A 21465-nucleotide genomic window follows, 5' to 3' on the forward strand; every position below is an offset into this window, starting at 1 on the left:
TTAAAATACTAAGATGCACATTTTTAACAGTATTCATTGTAGTGTAATGTTTGTCTCCTTGAGAACGATGCTGGCAATCTTTCATTTTTTCACTGTTTATTTTTTTAATTTCTTGCAGTGTTCCATCAATAACACTTCACCACATCATTTGTACTTCACCATTATTTTCACATGAAAGAAACCTAATAAAATACTAGAAGAACCAATCTTCCTTAGCCATTTAGCCAGGAGATTAAGTAAATCAAACAGGTTAGACAATTATTATTGTTCTTATCTAAAACAAAGTATTTTGTCAGTTCTTAATTTTGCATTGACATTTTTTTTTAGACAAACAGCCAAATACCTCTCCCTATATAGACATACAGACAAATACCTCTCCATATGTAGACAAACAACCAAATACCTCTCCATATGTAGACAAACAACCAAATACCTCTCCATATGTAAACAAACAACCAAATACCTCTCCATATGATGACATGTGGCAAAATACCTCTCCATATTTAGACAAACAGCCAAATACCTAACCACATGTAGACAAACAGCCAAATACCTCTCCATTTGTAGACAAACAGCCAAATACCTCTGCATATGTAGACAAACAGCCAAATACCTCTGCATATGTAGACAAACAGCCAAATACCTCTCCCTATGTAGACACACAGCCAAATACCTCTGCATATGTAGACAAACAGCAATACCTCTCCATATGTAGACAAACAGCCAAATACCTAACCATATGTAGACAAACAGCCAAATTCCTCACCATATGTTGACAAACAGCCTTAAAGATCTCGCTATGTAGATACATAGCCAAATACCTCTGCATATGTAGACAAACTAAATACCTCTCCATATGTAGACAAACAGCCAAATACCTCTCCCTATATAGACAAGCAGCCAAATACCTCTCCCTATGTAGACAAACAGCCAAATACCTTACCATATGAAGACAAACAGCCAAATACCGCACCATATGTAGACAAATAGCCCAATACCTCTCCCTATGTAGACACACAGCAAAATACCTCTGCATATGAAGACAAACTGCCAAATACCTCTCCATATGTAGACAATCAGCCAAATACCTCTCCATATGTAGACAAACAGCCAAATACCTAACCATATGTAGACAATCAGCCAAATACCTCTCCATATGTAGACAAACAGCCAAATACCTAACCATATGTAGACAATCAGCCAAATACCTCTGCATATGTAGACACACAGCCAAATACCTCTCCCTATGTAGACACACAGCCAAATATCTCTCCCTATGTAGACAAACAGCACAATACCTCTCCATATGTAGACAAACAGCAAAATACCTCTCCATATGTAGACAAACAGCCAAATACCTCTCCCTATGTAGACAAACAGCCAAATACCTCTCCCTATGTAGACAAACAGCCAAAGACCTTACCATATGAAGACAAACAGCCAAATACCGCACCATATGCAGACAAATAGCCAAATACCTCTCCCTATGTAGACACAGGGCAAATACCTCTGCACATGAAGACAAAATGCCAAATACCTCTCCATATGTAGACAATCAGCCAAATACCTCCCCCTATGTAGACAAACAACCAAATACCTCTCCCTATGTAAACACACAGCCAAATACCTCTCCATATGTAAACACATAGCAAAATACCTCTCCCTATGTAGACAAACAGTCAAATACCTCTCCCTATGTAGACAAACAGCCAAATACCTCTCCCTATGTAAAGAAGTCTTCCTAGTCTTCCTGATGGTGATGGAGATTTCTGAGAGCCAGTCACAGCCCCTCAGGTTCTCTAGCCTCGTACTTGACCCTGACGTGGAGTAGCTGTGTAGTAGCCCCTTTAAGGTTTTCTTCTCCCCGACCAGGGGGCGTTTCTTCTTCTGCTCCTGTGAGAGGTGATGGATGATGATTATCCTCGCTCTGGGAAAATGGGGCTTATTGCATGTGCATCAGGTATCATCCCAGATAAGCCTGTGCAGTCTGCCCATGCTAATCAGGGTTGACAGTTTTTTTCAGAACCAGGCTCAAAGTTAAGGGCATTGTAAACAAGAGACAAAAAAATGGTAACAAGGCCAATTTTTACAGAAGGCCCACAATAGAACAGGGAAAAGACTTGGTACACAAGCAACGCAAAATGGTGAGAAAAAAGGATCTAAGGATACACTAAAAAGTCCAAAATGGTTCAGATTTGCAAAAAAGCCCAAACAGTCAAGGAAACAACAATTTTTACAAAATAAGCAAAAAATGGGAACGTTTAATGAAAATATTGACAAACAAGAAACCGTTGGAGACGGGTGATGCTCCCCGAAGGTTTTTTTGTCACAATATTGCACTTTATATTCAGATAAAAGGAAACGTCTTGACGGCACAGTAGTTGGGGGAACAAGAATTTTTTAAAGAAAATTTCAAAGGGCCATAACTCTTTGAAAAATCATCCGACCAGAACCCGATGATAATATGCACATCTCCTCTTGGTAGTGAAGCTTCCCATAAAGTTTCATTGAATTCCGGTCATTAGTTGCTGAGAAATAGCCAGGACAAAAATTGTGCACCGACGGACACATGGACGGACAGACGAAGCGGCGACTATATGCTCTCCCCAAAATAAATAAAATGGGGAAGCATAAAAAGCCCAAAATGTAAAAGGCAAAGGACAAGGTTCAATGAAAGACCTAAAATTTTCTTCTTTTTTCATGAACGACCTCATAAGACAAGAATGTAATTTTAATCAATTTTTTATGAGGGAAATAATCTTGACTGATGCATGGGATTTTACCGTAGTATTTTCAAAGTTTAAATTCGTGATAAATAAATATATACGAAGGGAATAGTAGTACCTGGGTTATAATTTCTTATTCATGAATAGATCACACTCATCTAACATGTGACAAGCACAAGCACAGATGTACATGACGATTCCACTATACCCCCTCTACTTTGTCGCAGGAGGTATAACAATCAGGGCAACAGATAAGGTTCGTTTTATCGTTTTTACGATTTGTATTTGACAGAAAACGAATTGAAATTAAAAATCAATCGTACAGAAAACGATTATGAAAATGGAAAACGAATTGATATCGATTCTTCATTGTTTTATTTGTTCCGTTTTACTATGTACCGCGTTTAATTATAATTAGTGTATTGTAACCTTTAGTGCGACCTTAATATTTTTAGTTAGTTCATATAAACACCGTTTTGGGCCGGTGTCAATGCAAAAAGTTACTTCCGCCGAAATAAGTTCGGAAAAAGGTACTTTGTTAAACGCGGTCGGGTTAGGAAACTTTCATAAACGGTGTGCGCGCCCAATATTTTACAATTCGTTACGAGACCCAAACCGTCGGAAAAGACATTGACATATTCTGAAATATTCGGCTCAAAACACCGCTGCGATTCCGTGTCTCAAAAACTAACAGCATCGTGATTTCCACTGGCTTGTCATCAATTGAGAGGGCTGGACAATGTATGATCTGAGACTGCAGGGCAGGAGTGTTGAAACTGGTTTAAACGAAATGACTCCATCATCCATTTGTCAATATCAATTAGTACTAATATTTACAAACAACCATTGTCAGTGTGAATATAACAGGACTTAATTGTTTTGAATAAGAAATGCTGAGAATTATAAATATCCAAAAATGAAGCGCTAATCTGATCCAGAAATATATATACGTTTTGATCAAATTGTAAAAAAAATAATTGACAAATAGTTTTGAGGGGAAAAAACTAATTGTTACAAAAAGCTTGCAGTGAAAAAACAATATGCTTATCCAATCATTTGATATTATGAGTCTAGCAGCGGGAAAATGGGGCCTTATGCATAATCATAGTATCGTCCAAGATTGGCCTGTCCAGTCCGCACAGGCTAATCAGGGACAAAACATTCTGCCTAGAATGGATTATTGTTGATAAAAGACTTCATTTAAAAAATATATTAAATTAAAGGGGAAAAAGTCATCCCTGATTAGACTGTGTGGACTGCAAAGGCCAATCTGAGATGACACTATGCACATGCATTAAGCCCAGTTTTCCCAAAGCGAGGTTTCTACAATTCAATTGATCAGCTGACCACAATGCATACAATTATTATATATTAGGTATGAGTGTTGGGGCACACTCTGGGTCCTCACATCATGCTGCCTCAGACCTGCAAGGAGCTCATAAAGTCAGCAATACACATACACCATAGTATACCTTAGCTTTCTCTGAGTGTTTCATCTCTTGTTCCTTGCTAGGGAAGCCTTTGATGTGCAGCAGGAAGGAACGTGGCTTGGACATAAGGAGCTGAGGACTGGACAGTGACACCAGACCTCCATTACCAGACAGGTCCAGACAATCGCTCAAACTGATTGGTCCACACTGAATCTGCAATGAGGACCGCAACGTTTTCACTGGGACGATAACATTTACTTTTTAACCCTTAACCACCCAGATACGCATTTTGCGTACAAGTTACTCCACTTTGCATATGAGTTGGAAAGGATTAATTTGTCGTTGCCTGTGTAAGTCAAACAAAGGTCAGTAAATTTTGGCAAACTGAAGTTAGATATTACACAAGTTGTCAATTCATACCATATGTTATAAAAATTAGTTAAGGGATTATGTAAGTATGCCAGCTTACTTACACTTTTCTTTAATGAGTTTAACAAATAAAGGTATGAAAAGACCAGAAGTGTCAGATCTTTTTTTATCAAATGCTATTAAATTAAAGAAAACAAAAATGTATGTTAACATTGTGGTAAATCATGAAAGTTGTTAATAACATGTGAGGTTACTTGACTTTGCAAAATCAATATGGCTAAATAATGTACTGCGATTGGTCAGTCAAACAAATACCATTTAATGGAAATGCTCAAAAAGCTACAATACACCAATTGAAAACAACCATATTTGTAATTATAACATTAAATGAAAACAAGATATAGCATGTGATAAAAAAGTTGTTTGCACTCTTTGAATATGTGCTTAAATTTGAAATCATTAAAAAAAATAAACTCAGCACAAGAACATATACCAAAGGGCAATTGTTTTGAAAATTTTGAAATTACCAGTTATTGTCTTTGTACTCTAAATGATGGACACAGATATGTCTTTGCACAGGCTAATCTAGGACAACATTTTTCACTGGATATTCTCTCTAAGAAGAGACTTAAAGCACATGCATAAAGCCAGGTTTTTTCAGATCACGGCTCAAAAATAATTGCTGAAAAACCCATAAACAAATACGTAACTGTAGGCTTTCATTTCAGTGCTCTCATAATTGCACTGACTCTCAATCATTAATTCTATTAAAAACGCAACAAAGTTCTCTACAAGTCACCTCAGCATGATGTTTCTCCAAGAACTGCGGGTCCTGCACATTGTTTATTCCCAGCGTAAACCCCTCCGCGCGGTCATCAGGGCACGTCCCGATATTGAAGTTGATCTTGCTGTCCACTGGTGTAGAAGCCTGAACCCCACGAGGCTCTGCCCGCGACTGACCGCGGCCTATCGAATTGATGTTCTGCTTTAGCAGTGTCACCTGCAAGGATGGAAATAAGGTTGCCTGTTAGCCTGGGAAAAGATTTCGGCCTGGGCAATTTAATTTCAAATGTTGGTGTTCAGCCGTTCAACTTTCTTTTTTAGGGCTTGAAACAATTAAATGCAATTAAGCTTTGAATAAACATTGACAACTGTAGATCAACAAAACCCACAATGTACCCTAATGCGCTTTCAAGCTACACAGCGTTTATTTTAGAGAAAATTTCTAGATCCAAGGCCCATAACATCGTAAAAAATAAATGGAACCAACCACACCCACGTTTCATCTGTAAGTTATGTAGGTAGACTCACATACCAACAAGAGCACCGCCTTGTGGGTGCAGACCGCTCATCTATTTTCTTTTTAAAGGTGAAGGGACTCTCATTTTCAATCACAAAGGAGGGAGGGGTGGAGTGAAGAGCGGTGCATTGTGTGGGGGTGTGGACATTTATTACATTATCTTCCAAAAATGCGAAAAAAAGGAAAAAAAAATCGGGGTGGCGGGGGGTGGGGGGGGGATTCTTGGGTGCGATGGTTGGACGGTATTTCAAACATAAAATAATAAAAATAAATATTTGTGTTTTTTAACCATTTCAAAAAAAAAAATTGGGGGGGAGGGGGGTGAGGTGGGGGGTATAGTGTGAGGGTGTGGTTGTAATTTGTGAGATGATCTTAAAAAAAAAAAAAAAAAAAAATTAGGGGGGGGGGGGGGGATTCGGGTGGGGGGAGGGGGGGTGGGGGGGGATTCTTGGGTGCGATGGTTGGACGGTATTTCAAACATAAAATAATAAAAATAATTAGTTTTTTTTTTAACCGTTTAAAAAAAATGGGGAGGGGGTGGGGTGGGGGGGGGGGTATAGTGTGAGGGTGTGGTGGTCATTTGTGAGATGATCTAAAAAAAAAAAAAAAAAAAAAAAATAGGGGGGGGGGGGGCACGGGCGATGGTTTGGGTGGAGTCTATTGTGGTATGTCAGGTAAGAGTAGTTTTGTCAAAGTATCAATCAAATCTAATCATAAATAAAGAAGTTATGGCAATTTTAGCGAAATTTAATAATTTGACCTTGAGAGTCAAGGTCATTCAAAGGTCAAGGTAAAATTCAACTTGCCAGGTACAGTAACCTCATGATAGCATGAAAGTATTTGAAGTTTGAAAGCAATAGCCTTGATACTTAAGTAGTAAAGTGGATCGAAACACAAAATTTAACCATATATTCAAAGTTACTAAGTCAAAAAAGGGCCATAATTCCGTAAAAATGACATCCAGAGTTATGCAACTTGTCCTTTTACTGTACCCTTATGATAGTTTGCGAGTGTTCCAAGTATGAAAGCAATATCTATGATACTTTAGGGGTAAAGTGGACCAAAACACAAAACTTAACCAAACTTTCAATTTTCTAAGTATAAAGGGCCCATTATTCCGTCCAAATGCCAGTCAGAGTTACATAACTTTGCCTGCACAGTCCCCTTACGATAGTTAGTAAGTGTTGCAAATATGAAAGCAATAGCTTTGATACTTAAGGAATAAAATGGACCTAAACACAAAACTTAACCAAAATTTTCAATTTTCTAAGTATAAAAAGGGCACATTATTCTGTCAAAATGCACGCCAGAGTTATCTAACTTTGCCTGCCCAGTCCCCTCATGATAGTAAGTAAGTGTACCAAGTTTGAATGCAATAGCATTGATACTTTCTGAAAAAAGTGGACCTAAACGCAAAACTTAACCAAAATTTTCAATTTTCTAAGTATAAAAAGGGCACACAATTCAGTCAAAATGCACGCCAGAGTTATCTAACTTTGCCTGCCCAGTCCCCTCATGATAGTAAGTAAGTGTACCAAGTTTGAATGCAATAGCATTGATACTTTCTGAGAAAAGTGGACCTAAACGCAAAACTAACCGGACGCCGACGCCAAGGTGATGACAATAGCTCATAATTTTTTTTCAAAAAATAGATGAGCTAAAAATCAGCAGAATATCTTAAAGTGTTCCCTCATAAACTTCCAGAACAAGGGACAAAATTGTCACAAAACCAGGTTTTCATTGTAAAAAAAAATCTGATAAAGGGAGAAAACTAAAACTGAACTTTTGAAATGAACAAACAAAATTAACCCCCTTTGTAAGTTTGTTTTTAAAAAAAATCTATTTTTAGTTGTGGCGACCTTGACATTGGAGATATTGACGTGATTCTTTCGTGCGACACACCGTCCCATGATGGTGAACAAATGTGCCAAATGATTTTAAAATCTCACAATGAATGACATAGTTATGGCCAGGACAAGCTCATTTATGGCCATTTTTGACCTTTGAACTCAAAGTGTGACCTTGACCTTGGAGATATCGACGTAATTATTTCGCGCGACACACCGTCCAATGATGGTGAACAAATGTGCCAAATGATTTTAAAATCTGACAATGAACGACATAGTTATGGCCCAGACAAGCTTGTTCCGCCTGCCTGCCAGCCCGCCAGCCAGCCAGCCAGCCAGCCCGCCCGCATTCGCCAATCTAATAACCAGTTTTTTCCTTCGGAAAACCTGGTTAAAAAGAGTATTATAGAGAAAAAATTTAAGTCCAACGCTCATAAGTTTGCCAAAAGTCAATGGACCGCAGCCAAAATCACACTTCATCTTTAAATCATGTAAGTAGACTCGCATACAAAAAATTAGCTACACATCTGAAAGCGGTGCGTAACAAAAACTCCAGAAAACAGAAAATTTAGAAGTCCGAGGCTCATAACTTGGCCAAAAATCAAAGGACTGGAACGAATCTCACACTTTTTCATGTTATGTAGATAGACTCAAATACCAAAAATGAGCTTGTGTAAAAAACCTCAGAAAAACAGCAATAATAGAGAAAATGCCTAAGTCCAAGGCCATAAACTTCTCCGAAAAGCGATGGACTGGAACGAATGTCACACTTCATCTGTAAGTCATGTAGGTAGACTCACATACCAAAAATCAGCTAAATATCTGAAAGCATTGCATAAATAAATCTAAGGCCCATAACTTCGCAAAAATCTACGGACTGGAACTAAATTCACACTTCATCTGTAAGTTATGTTGGTAGACTAACATACCAAAAATCAGCTACATATCTGAAAGTGTTTCAGAAAAAAACATAATTATAGACAAAACGTCAAAGTCCAAGGCCCATAACTTCGCCAAAAATCAATCGACTGGAACCAAACTCACACTTAATCTGTAAGTCATATAAGTAGACTCACACACCAAATATCAGGTCAATATCTTTCATTCCCGAAAATGGAATGCCAGATGGACAGGCGGACAGTGCGACTGCTATATGTCACCCTTCCTGAGGCATACAAATCAGTTCATTAATATGCATTTATAAAGGCCTATGAAATGATTCAATACAGGCTCATAATGAACTGAAAAAGTGTCATGTCAGACATGGTGTCGTTTAATTATCTATTATTTAACTTAAATAAAGTATAATATCCTCATGCCATGTACTGTAAAACCATTAAATTTCGTGTGGTACGAATTTTCGTGGATTTCGTTGGTCCGCTGAACCACGAATTCAAGTACCAACGATTATTTATACTTTTTTTAATCCGAATTGGTCATTTTCCGAATGTCATTTCCGACAATTTCTTTTGTTGTCGGTTATCCGAGATATTTTTGTAATAGTAACTTCACATTACACTATATCTCGACTAATGAAAATATTTCCGAATTGAAAATGTTATTATTTTCCACCCATTTGACGTAAATTATATATGTTTGAACTAAGATGTTTATGATTGTTTGATTTAGATATGCTAGTTAAAACAATATGTTGTTTTCTTGATAAGTGTTTGGGTAATAGTACTTTTTAAATCAAGCACGGTATTTAACCTGTACATCAACGATTGTTCTCTTTTACGTGACGTCGTCAAATTAACAGTTTGAAAATTTATCACGTATGTCAATTAAAGTTAAAAAAGACATAACGGTTTTCACACGTGTACAAGGGGACCGATTGCGCTGAGAATTGCAAATATTGTCAAAACAACATTGATGGCAATTAGCGAGCAGGGACCCACAAGTGCTCCGCTTTATTGCTCTTATAGACAATTATCGGCAACACTTTCATGCTTCAGTGCACATTAACCTCAAGTCTTGCTGTCAACACAGATTAGCAGATTATGGTTCATTATTACTCTGATTGTTTTAATAAAAGTTTTATTATTATGACAGTCAGTCTTCACCAAAAATTTGAAATCCACAAAATTACATATCAACAAATTAGTTGTTTTTTATTAAACCACGAAATTTCATAACGATGAATTTCTATACGTTTACAGTATATGATTATGGGCTCGTGACTCTTAACCGCAACCACAAAACATGGATATTTGTGGTCAACATTGTGAAAAATTAGTTTCCATCCCTAACCTGGATATTTGGAGTGATAGGGCACAGAGGGTTCAGGGAGAAGCGCATGTCCACATGACCCACACAGCAGATCCTTGGTAGCACGATCTCAAATAGGTGCTCGTCCCAGGAGTTACTGAAATGGAATGATCCAGAATAAGCATATGGTAAATGTTGACATGAGAAATGTTAGGACTTAATTTTAGCCTTAGTCTGCGAAAATGGGGCTAAATGCATGAGCATACTGTTGTCCCAGATTAGCCTGTGCAGTCCCCAAAGGCTTATCAGAGATGACACTACACTTTTATTGTGTTTTTTTTCGTTTGAAGGAAGTCTCTTCTTAAGCCTTAAGTGCTGTACATGATTAGCCTATGCAGACTGAACCGGTTTATGTTGGCCAGGTTGCCAGATGGTTAGAGCCCTTGGCACAATACCACTTTAAGGTGCAACATCGACCGGGAAAGAAACATCAGAATGCGGATAGTCTAAGTAGAAAAGGTTTTTAACAGCAAAATTGTTATGAAAAGGACTGCCTATGCGAATCCTGTCAGCATCAGAATGGGACTGATAATGTTGCGAATCAATCTGAATATGAATGACCATGGTAGAAACATCTCAAGATTTAAATCCAAACACCCCTGCCCCACCCACCTGCCTGGTTGCAGTTTCCAAGTGCACACCAAACACCCCTGCCCCACCCACCTGTCCAGTTGCATTTACCAGGTGAACTCCACATTCCCCTGCCCCACCCACCTGTCCAGTTGCAGTTTCCATGTGAACACCACACAACCCTGCCTCACCCACCTGTCCCGTTGCAGTTTCCAGGTAAACCCTACACACCCCTGCCCCACCCACCTGTCTGGTTGCAGTTTCCAGGTACGTGTGTACTGGGTGGCCTCCCCCTGATGCTGAAGGTGCTGTGGGTGTCGTCGCTGCTGCTGCTCCTGATGCATCTCGGTCCAGCAGGGTGGGACGGTGGCCGTAAAGCGGGGCATCAGGTTCTCGAACTGTATCAGCTGGTGTAGCTGGCTAAGCGTCTCAAGACTAAGTGGCTGCTTTGCCAGAAGGTCCGATACTGGAGAAACAAGCAAGTTTGTTGAATTGATATCCCCCGCCAATATGCTTCTGGACACAAAAGTGTTATATTTGACACTCAAGAAAGCATTTTTTCAAGATACAAAGGGCAATAACTCCATTATTTACAGATGGTGTACAATGCCATTTGGCGTGCATCATCCTCTTATTCATATATATACTCATACCAAGTTTCAATGAAATCCACCAAAGCACTTCCAAGATATGACTCCGGACGGACGGAAAGACGGACAACGCCAAAACAATATCCCTCCGCCAATGGCAGGGGATAAAAACTGGGCTTTATGCAAAAGTGTATATTGACGTCCCAGATTAGCATGTGCAGTCCCCAAAGGCTAATCAGGGACAACACTTTCCACTAAACCTTTATGGAATTTGTTGTTTGAAGGAAGTCTTTTTAAAACCAGAGTCAAAGCAGAAACACGGCCGTTAATCACGTGCGCCACCTCTTTTTAGAGATGCATTAATAAATGAGCCAATGCTACTTCCGAGGTGGGGCTCAGGCCCGGATGTTTTGTAATTTAACGGATAATTTTACAGGGTGATTAGGTTTTATATCTTTTTTTCAAAATAGTTCGCATTATTTTAAAGATTGGCCAATGAAGTGCGATTCAGCGATTATAAATTCATCAAAGGATGTACAGAAACATACATTCTCAACCCATTTAAAAACATGAGAACCGTTATAAGTTGTGACATGGTGGAGTTTGGAGAAAGTCTCTTTCAAACGAAAATCCAGTCTAAGCAGAAAGTGTCATCCCTGATTAGCCAGAGTGCGGACTGTACACGATTATCTGGGACGACACTTTACACACATGCATTAAACCCTGTTTTCCCATAATGAGGCTCAGTTAAGAATCTGGACCCTGTTTTCTGTGTTTAACCTGTTGCCTCACTTCTTTGTAAAAATTCCATAAAAGGGAAGTGTCATTCCTGATTAGACTGCACATGCAAATACAAAAAATACGTTAGTCTACAGTATCGGAGAGAAAAACACAAATTGATTGAAATCTAAATTCTGTTTACATGGAATTTAATGATCAAAATTTTTAACCACCAATGTGAACAGTGATTTCATCACTTTAATTTTGTAATCACCATAATGTACGAAAAGTGATTTCATCACCTTAAATTTTATCATTCTGGTTGAACCACCATAATGTTCAAACAGTGATTTCATCTCATTTAAATTTTATCAATAAAAGTTTAAGCATTACATTGTGCAAACAGCGAATTCATCTCATACTCAATACCTGATGCCCTTGGTGACTGCTCCCAGAATTCTTCCGACTTGGAGCACTCGGCCAGCGGTCCGTCAAGCAGCTCATACGTCGGAGTTAAGTCCCCTTCCAGCGCACTGTCGGTCTGATCCATCAGGTCCTCACTGAGCTGGTAGAAATACAGCTTCCTGTAACTCGTGCAGGCACACAGGCGATCTATACCTGGAAATTGGGTGAGAACATAGAATAGAGAATAAGTTTCAGTACTTGGAGTGATAACACACTTTATATAACTGGAAAATAAATAAATACAGAATATATACATGCAACTAAGAAATAATTTTTAATAAACCATATGAGCCTGTAAAAAACGTGGCTTAACTCTTACAGTGCTGGAACCGAATTTTGAAGGCCTTTGCAAACAGTTTGGATCCAGATGAGACGCCACAGAACGTGGCGTTTTATCAGGATCCAAACTGTTTGCTATTCTGATAGTATTCTTTGAAAAAAATCAAAGAAAATGCTAATTTTAGAAATTAAGCAGACGACAAATTTCCCAGCATGCAAAGGGTTAATGCACATGCATTAAGTGATGTCCCTGATAAGCATATGCAGTCCACCTAGGTTGATCAGGGACAACCCTTCTATGCCTATATGGTATATTTCGTTCAAAGGTACCGGTAGTCTATTCTTAGCCAAAAGTTGAGGCTGTAAGTGTCGTCCCTGATTAGACTATGCGAACTGCAAAGGCTAATCTGGGGCTACAATTTAAGCAAATACATTAAGCCCTGTTTTCCCAAAGCTAGACTCATATGTAGAGAACAACAATTTGTACTTAGAGTGATAACACACCATATCTTGACAGAAAAGGAAAGGGAGTTAGCAAATCAGAATATAAAACTAAGATATAATTTTCAATAAACCATATTTATTGGTCAATAAACAATTATTTTGAGTTGAGATGCACATGAATAAAACCTCAGCTGCAATAGCCAGAGTGATTCAAGCATTTAAAGGGACTTGTCCACAGATTGTCCATATAAAACATTTCCAACGTGTAAGATTAAAAAAAAAAAATGAACATCAGGGAGTAATAAAAATTATTAATGAAGTAGCTTTATACTGAAAATCTTATTATTTTATTTTTGAGTAATAATCATGTGAAATTGACAAAATTATAAGCGTTACAATGCGAAACAATTGAATAATATGGAGTGTTCCTGTTGTTTTCCGGTGGTTTTTTTATCTTTCTAAATATTTTTTATATATCTTTTTTAGTGTTAACATGTATAAATTTAAAGCATTTATTCACAAACTTCTAAAAATGTCAAAACCTTCGAAAAAATCCCCCTTATAGTCATGATTTTAAATGACAAAGAATACATATATATATATATAGCAATTGACTGATAAAAAATGATAATGTGAAAATCATTTCCATTAAAACATGATTTGAAATAAGAATGATATTTTCTTTTGATTTGCTCGTGTACTGATCTTTTTGTCATGTACATGTGTACTTTAGCGATACTATTACAAGTAATAGTGTTCTATGTCTACAGTGCCTTTCCAAGGATTTGGACATAAACAGCGTCCCAAGAAATAGTTCTGCCCTTATTCTGCGCTAAGAAACACTTCCCAGTGCAAGCGTATTTCTTCTATTAAGCCTCAATATTGACTGAAACGCAGTGACAGTACTGCTGTGTAAACGATTATCATGCGTCACAATTGTCTGTTTTAACTCGCACAACAAGAACACCAACTTAAATGATCAAGGCAATCATTACTATGCCTGAAAGTACAGACACACATGCATCAATGTATATTAATGACCATAAAAAGAAAGGCTATTCTCTCAAGTAATTGACATATCCAACATAAATTCTGTGACAAATTGTATACACAAAATTATGTATTACATGTATGTGCACCTATGTATGAGTGCCCAACCAATTTTTAAAGACATTTTTTTTAAACTGTCGCCAGTTTTGCGATTTTGTTGTCATAGGCAAAAATGGTGATTGACAGCGAGAACCCTGGCTTTTAAAACAACAAGACTATTGTCAAGCAATATAAGTCCCCTACCATTGTCAGAAATTCCAGATTTTTTTTATATATATTTGTTGCCATAGCAACCAAATTTTTTTATTTAGGAACAAAATGAAATGACGTGCATTATGTCCATATTGCCATCTATCCATGTTTCAAGTTTCATGAAAAAATATTAAGAACTTTAAAAGTTATTGCAGGATCCAGAAAACCACCATTTTCAGCAGTATTTCTAGTCTATTTGTTGCCATAGCAACCAGAATTTTTGACGTCAGAACGAAATGAAATGACGTGCATAATGTCCATATTGCCATCTACAGGTATCCATGTTTCAAGTTACATGAAAAAATATTAAGAACTTTTAAAGTTATCTCAGGATCCAGAAAACCACCATTTTCAGCAGTATGTCTAGTCTATTTGTTGCCATAGCAACCAGAATTTTTTACGTCGGAACGAAATGAAATGACGTAGATAATGTCCATATTGCAATCTATCCATGTTTTAAGTTTCACGAAAAAGTATTAAGAACTTTAAAAGTTATCGCAGGATCCAGAAAAACCACCATTTTCAGCAGTATTTATGGTCTATATGTTGCCATAGCAACCAGAATTTTTGAAGTAGGATCGAAATGAAATGATGTGCATTATGTCCATATTGCCATCTATCCATGTTCCAAGTTTCATGAAAAAATATTAAGAACTTTTAAAGTTATCCCAGGATCCAGAAAAGTGTGACAGACGGACGGACAGACGGACGGAGACAAAACCATAAGTGCCTTCCGGTGAAACCGGTAGGGGACTAATAAACATATCTATTTAAGTTTAATAATTTTTACAATGCTACAATGACAACTATAGTCTACAATTAATATTATTCAACATTCTGACAAAATGTGTACAGAAAACATACATTTAAGAACTGCAATTCTTAGTTTTAATATTATGAATGTAGTTTATGTTCTGTAAAGGTAACAATTTAGTTTAGATATACTCTGGATGGTGCTCAATATCATTAACAAAAAATGTCAACAACTTGTTTAAAGCGGCGAAACTAAGGGGAGAAACCCTGAAAGCAAAATAAATAAATTCAAAAGGAGTTAAAATAACAGGGCTTCACCTAGCTAAAAGTTTTCTTTAGCCAAATATGACTCACTACAGCAAAATGTTAGCCATTTTTTTATATTTTCTTGGATTTATGAAAAAAATGTTGTAGTTAGTAGCATTTCCTTTCACCAAATGCGTCAATTTGTAGCCATTGGCTCATTTGGCTAATGCCAGGGAAAGCCCTAAATAAGAATGTGGGTATATAAGTATAGAAACATTTACCAGAACAGTAAGTGACATCAACGAATCTCTCCCCGGACTCAAGCTCCACTGCAGCCAGCAACCCTAGATCACAGACACTAAGAATTTTCATGGAACCGCTAGTAAAGATCACAGCAATATGTCCGTAAAGGTCCATGTCGCCCACTAATGACCTCGCAGTAGTCACAGATGGCGGCATGTGGAGATAACCATGGAAACCATGGCTATCGTCCTCCTCTATGTGTTCACAGACCTCCATAGGAAGCACAGTGATACTTTTCACTCCTTTTTCTGCCTCTTCTGTCGATCGCACCACCACTGGTTCTTCGTCAATCGAAGCATAGTTTGTATCACAGTTGTATTTTAGTTTGTAGATCAATATACAGCCATTACTGGGACATTTAATATATGGTTCTGCAGAGACGGAGGAGCTGTTGGTGTTGGTGTTGCCATCGGAGCTGTAGCTTGCATCTGTTGATGAAGTTTCACCAGAGCTGGAGCTTTTGGAATCTTGCACACTGCTGCTGAAATTGAACGCTGGGAAACACGTGGGTGAAAACGAGTCGCCACTCGACTCACTCTTACTAGCTTCTGAAGAATCACTTTGTTTAGCGCCCGATGTCACTACTTGAGCTGACGACCTAAACTGTTTGGGTGATACAGCCACAATGAGATGACCTTTATCTAGGGACGTTTGAATAGAAGTTACCTGTAAATTTTCCCTATGAAATTCACTAGGTAGAGAAACACATTGTAATATTTGACCAGCTGGCTGGCCAGAGAGTCGTGTTTTTATTGCACTGTCGGAGAAAGACACATTTTGGCCGCTACCACTCTCCCCTGCAATCTCATCCAGTTTACTCGTGCCTTCGGTTGGGCTGCAGGGTGAGAGAACCTTGTCGCCCGTGGCTACGTTCACAATCTGAACAGAACCATCGTCGTACATATCTAGCATCGGGCCATCCATACACCAGTCTGGTCCACCGCCCATCATACCCCCGCTCATACTCTGCACAATGTTGCCCAGACTGGTAGATGGCTTCAGGGAGTCCATGCTAGCCTGCTTGCAAATCTTTTGTTGTACGTCTTCTTTCACTGCTATCACTAGTAAATATGGGAAAAAGTTTGTATTCGCTTCTAATAAATCGCTGTCTGATTCTGAACGCGATAAACTGGAATCAGTGATGATTTGAGAGGTGGTATCTCCACTTACACTTTCGTTCACCCTGTTCATGAGTTGAACGTCACTAGAATCATTCCTGCTGCGGTCGTCACAGTTGGTCTGAACTTTAGGACATCGCAATGACACGCCGCATATGAGTGTCGGCTGAACTGGTCGTTTCTTCACTTTGGACTTGATATCTTTTTTACATGTCTCTGATCTGACTGCTTTTGATGGATTCTCTGTTTCAGATGATGGGGATATATGAACTACACACATGGATGTCACTTCTACATCCTCATTTGGTCGTGTGAAGGAAGACAGGCCTGAAATAAATGTGTATAACATTTTAAAAGCCTCACATTTTTTATTCAGTGATATTAATTAATTGCTTTACAATTAAATTGTAGGCCATTATATCTTTTTAAAAAGCAATTGAGCCTTCCTCTGGGACTTTAACAGACATTTTTGTAAAAGGAAGTCTCTTCTAAACGAATATCCAGTCTAGGTGAAAAGTGTTGTCATCGGGACAACCCTTTACCCACATGCATTAAGCCCTATTTTTCCAGAGCCTGGCTAAATTAATGTGACAATTTCGACTTTGATGGAATAGTTGTGTATCAGTCCTGTGTTTTTCTCTTTTTTGTCCCATTTTATTGATGGAATGTGTACCTACTTTTAAAACCATTTAAAAAAGAGGATTCTTATTCACAAATAGTAATGTCCAAAATTAAATCCATTGTCCTCACTTTCAAGACTTTGTCTAGAGCTGTGAACTGCAACTTCTGGCCCTGTGTTGTTCTTTGCCTTGCTGTTCTCCTCTACCAGGAAGGTCACCGCACCCTGGGCACACACCCTTGCATCCACCTCATCACCTAGGCTGCTTTAACAATGGGAAATGTTTGTACTAATTGTACAAACTATTACAAACAAGCAAATGCGTTTAATTGATATCCTTCACCCAATTAATTTTGTTTATTCATGGGCCCAGAATTAAAAGAAAAGGAAATTTGAAGGGTCAGGTCTTTTCTTACATATTTGTGGTCACATCATACAACAAGAAATGTGTTTGTCAGAAACACTATGTCCCCTACTGCGCCGCTTTGATTATTTTTTTAAAAATCATTCGGCAGGTTCAGATAATTATCTCCCTTTAAAGCTTATTACTTCCCTTGGATTTGTTTTTTTTACCTTTGACCTTGAAGGATGACTTTAACATTGACCTTTCACCACTCAAAATGTGCAGCTCCATGAGATACACATGCATGCCAAATATGAAGTTGCTATCTTTAATATTGCAAAAAGTTAAGGCAAAATGTTAAAGTTGGAGAAAACAAACAAATAAACAAACCAACCAACCAACCAACCAACAGACAGGGCAAAAACAATATGTCCCCCACTATAGTGGTGAGGGACATAAAAGCATGTTGAAATCTTGTATAGTGTCTGATGTTTAGGTCTGAAATGTAACATTCCATACAAAAGGGAAATAACTCCTTTTTAATGACTATGTGTATGGTTATGGTTCTTATGCATAGCAATTCTCCACATTGATACCTATACACCTATGAAGGTTCATGTTGAAATATTGTATTGAATCTGAGATATAGCCCTGAAAAGTTACATCAAACTAAAACAACAAACGGCAATAAATCTTATTTGAGAAAGTTTAGGGTTATGTTTCTTGTGCATGGCACTTCTAATTGATATCTATACACCCTTGAAGTTTAATGTTGAAATCTTGCGTAGAATCTTGATCAAGTCCTGAAAAGTTTCATCATACAAAACCAACAAAAGGCAATGAATATTATTTAAGAAAGTGTGGGCTTATGGTTCTTGTATTGATATGTATACATCCATGAAGTTTCATGATGTTGACATGTTGTACAGCTTCTTTAATATACAGTACACTCCACGCGTTTTCCCCAATTTCCCTCCATACTCCGCGGGGATTGACCTGGAGGGAGATTAAGAAAATCGACGTGGCGTTTGCATGATTTTGGACGCGGCGGTAAACGATCGGCAAAACTGATAATCCGACGCGGCCACCCTCGGCGTTCGCAACGCAGGGGAAACTCCGCGTTTTACGAGTAATTTTGTTTGACTTCCTAATAAAATTACATTTATTACAAGAACATACATGTACATGTAGTATAATATTTACAATAAAAAAAAAACAACCAAGATGGATCGATCCCGACGTGGTTATAGAAGTAGTTGTTGTATAGAAAACTTGTTGATTTACGACAAACAAAACGTCGTCTTTTAACTAATACTTACCAATTAATATAAACACAGTTTGCAACATTGTTTTTATTTTGATAATTTAATCCAAAGTTTTCATGTTAGCAGGTGATTTTCTATACTGAACATGTAAACAAATGACCAAGGACCCTAAAAATCTCGCAAATCTGTGTGAATTGACAGTTTGACGTAACAGGGGTGTCAATTGGCCCAAATTTGAAATCCGGAAAATTAAGCCGTAGGATAAAGGGAAGAGAGGGCCCAACCCCCCGAGCCCTAGCTTATTGTTCTTGTTTAATAGTCTTTCTAGGTGCCATTTCTGGTGAGTACAATGCGAAATATTATAAACCAAACCATCCGTAACACCACAGGTGTATTTGTCATTCTAAACACATGATATTAAGAACTTCGAAATGTAATTAACAAACCAGCGTATCCGAAAACGACTGTCCGAAAACATGTCGCATTACATGATTTGCAAATGAAATAAAATACGCATATCGTTTGACTGCAGAAAATAACAAGGGACAAAATTGTCACAATACCAGGTTTTCATTGTGAAAAAAAATCTGATAAAGGGAGACAACTCAAACTGAACTTTTGAAATGAACAAACAAAATTAACCCCCTTTGTAAGTTTGTTTTAAAATAAATCTATTTTTAGTCGTGGCGACCTTGACATTGGAGATATTGACGTGATTCTTTCGTGCCACACACCGTCCCATGATGGTGAACAAATGTGCCAAATGATTTTAAAATCTCATAATGAATGACATAGTTATAGCCCAGACAAGCTCATTTATGGCTATTTTTTACCTTTGAACTCAAAGTGTGACCTTGACCTTGGAGATATTGACGTAATTTTTTCGCGCGACACACCGTCTAATGATGGTTAACAAATGTGCCAAATGATTTTAAAATCTCACAATGAACTACAAAGCTATGGCCTGGACAAGCTTGTTCCGCCCGCCCGCCATCCCGCCATCCCGCCAGCCCGCCCGCATTCGCCAATCTAATAACCAGTTTTTTCCTTCGGAAAACCTGGTTAAAAACCAATAACCAGTAACCTAGCAAATACGCAGTCAATATATAATTTGATTAACATATTGTTTTAAAATATGAAATTGCAGTGCTTTACTTAGCCAGTGCCTGATCATGTCAGTGCCAGCCGCTTACCAATCAGAAATCAATAAATAAAATCGGTACCAAGCGCAAATGTCCGGAATGCCGACGATGCTTTAACAATATTCGTTCTGAAATGATCCCGCACTAAAAGAATTTTGTCCCTACCCCCACCCGCCTTAAACAAACTCATCGGATTTACATTCACCTCAAAATCAACCCTGGACGGCTCAAATCAGGATTTCCGGAATAATCCGGAAAATTGACACCCCTGACGTAATCAAAGAAAAGCAGCTTCCTGTCTATAGGCATAACTTACTCAAGTAAACACGTTCAACAAATGCATAAGGAATGGTTTTAATTGTCGGAACAAAGTCAATTCTCTGCTTGCTAATGCATTTATTTTCTCTTTGAAGTTAGGTTATTCCATTGATTGCTAAAAGAGGGTATGGACCAAATCGGCAGAGTGACATTCACACATGTTAATCCCTTTTGTCAAAACACCGCAGACAGCAGACTACACAATAGGTCAGTAGACAAGCTTTGCGTGTTTTCATAACGTCAAACACTTAAAATCCAGTTCCGCCCAGATGTCTTCTTTAATCAGTTTACAGTGCAATTACTGTTAAAATAATTACTCTACTAAAATACCGTAACGATAAAGATTCGGCGTGTTCGATTTGAAATTATTTTGGAGGAAATATCAACTTATTCGCGATATAATTTTGTTAAAAAATACCAAAGAAACTTTTAACCGAAATCAACAAAATTCAATGTTCTCTGTGCTACAAAGTTTGTATAAAAAAAATCACTACACGCCGCAGGAGTATACCTTGACCTTGTACATTGCAGCATAATTTTCGTGCGCTTTTGTGGGGAAATATACATGATGACTGTATATTGGAAGCATTTGTAAACGTCGTGTTAACATTAAAAATCGTAGTGTGTTTCGGATTACTAATTATTATTCTCATTTGGAAATTTTACGGAACATTTATTATTGTCTTATATGTGTTATGATTTAAATATTAATTTGTCAAATGTCTTATATTCATTCATATTGTAGACGTACCTGTGAATTAAAAAACATAATTTTTATACGTATTAATTTTCTATATACAATTATCTTTTTTATACATGTACACAGGGATGTATAATAGATTATACATCCCTGATGTACATGTACTACTGTTTTTAAACAATTTATTTTAACAATGTTTTAATTTTTTTGGCATGCCCAGTAGCACACTGCTAACGCGGCGTTGCGCGGCGGTTACTGATAAGAACGGAAATTGTCTGCATTAACCGACTAGGCTAAAGTAATACACACCGTGGGAATTAGCGAACGCGGCGTAATGCCGAGCGTTTT

General features: G+C 37.8%; 1 protein-coding gene across 1 annotated transcript in view; it reads right to left on the bottom strand.

Moving 5' to 3' along the window:
- The window catches only part of LOC127875263 (baculoviral IAP repeat-containing protein 6-like), a 148633-nt gene that overhangs the window by 119391 nt on the left and 7777 nt on the right, over positions 1–21465 (bottom strand). Inside the window, exons 8-15 of the mRNA XM_052420211.1 lie at positions 17481–17614; positions 15591–17057; positions 12250–12438; positions 10757–10976; positions 9923–10037; positions 5325–5525; positions 4199–4369; positions 1718–1893 (exon numbers count right to left, since the gene is read on the bottom strand). Of these exons, the coding sequence (XP_052276171.1) occupies positions 1718–1893; positions 4199–4369; positions 5325–5525; positions 9923–10037; positions 10757–10976; positions 12250–12438; positions 15591–17057; positions 17481–17614 (2673 nt within the window). The remainder of the gene's footprint in view (positions 1–1717; positions 1894–4198; positions 4370–5324; positions 5526–9922; positions 10038–10756; positions 10977–12249; positions 12439–15590; positions 17058–17480; positions 17615–21465) is intronic.

Source organism: Dreissena polymorpha, chromosome 3, assembly GCF_020536995.1.
Source record: "Dreissena polymorpha isolate Duluth1 chromosome 3, UMN_Dpol_1.0, whole genome shotgun sequence".
Taxonomy (NCBI): domain Eukaryota; kingdom Metazoa; phylum Mollusca; class Bivalvia; order Myida; family Dreissenidae; genus Dreissena; species Dreissena polymorpha.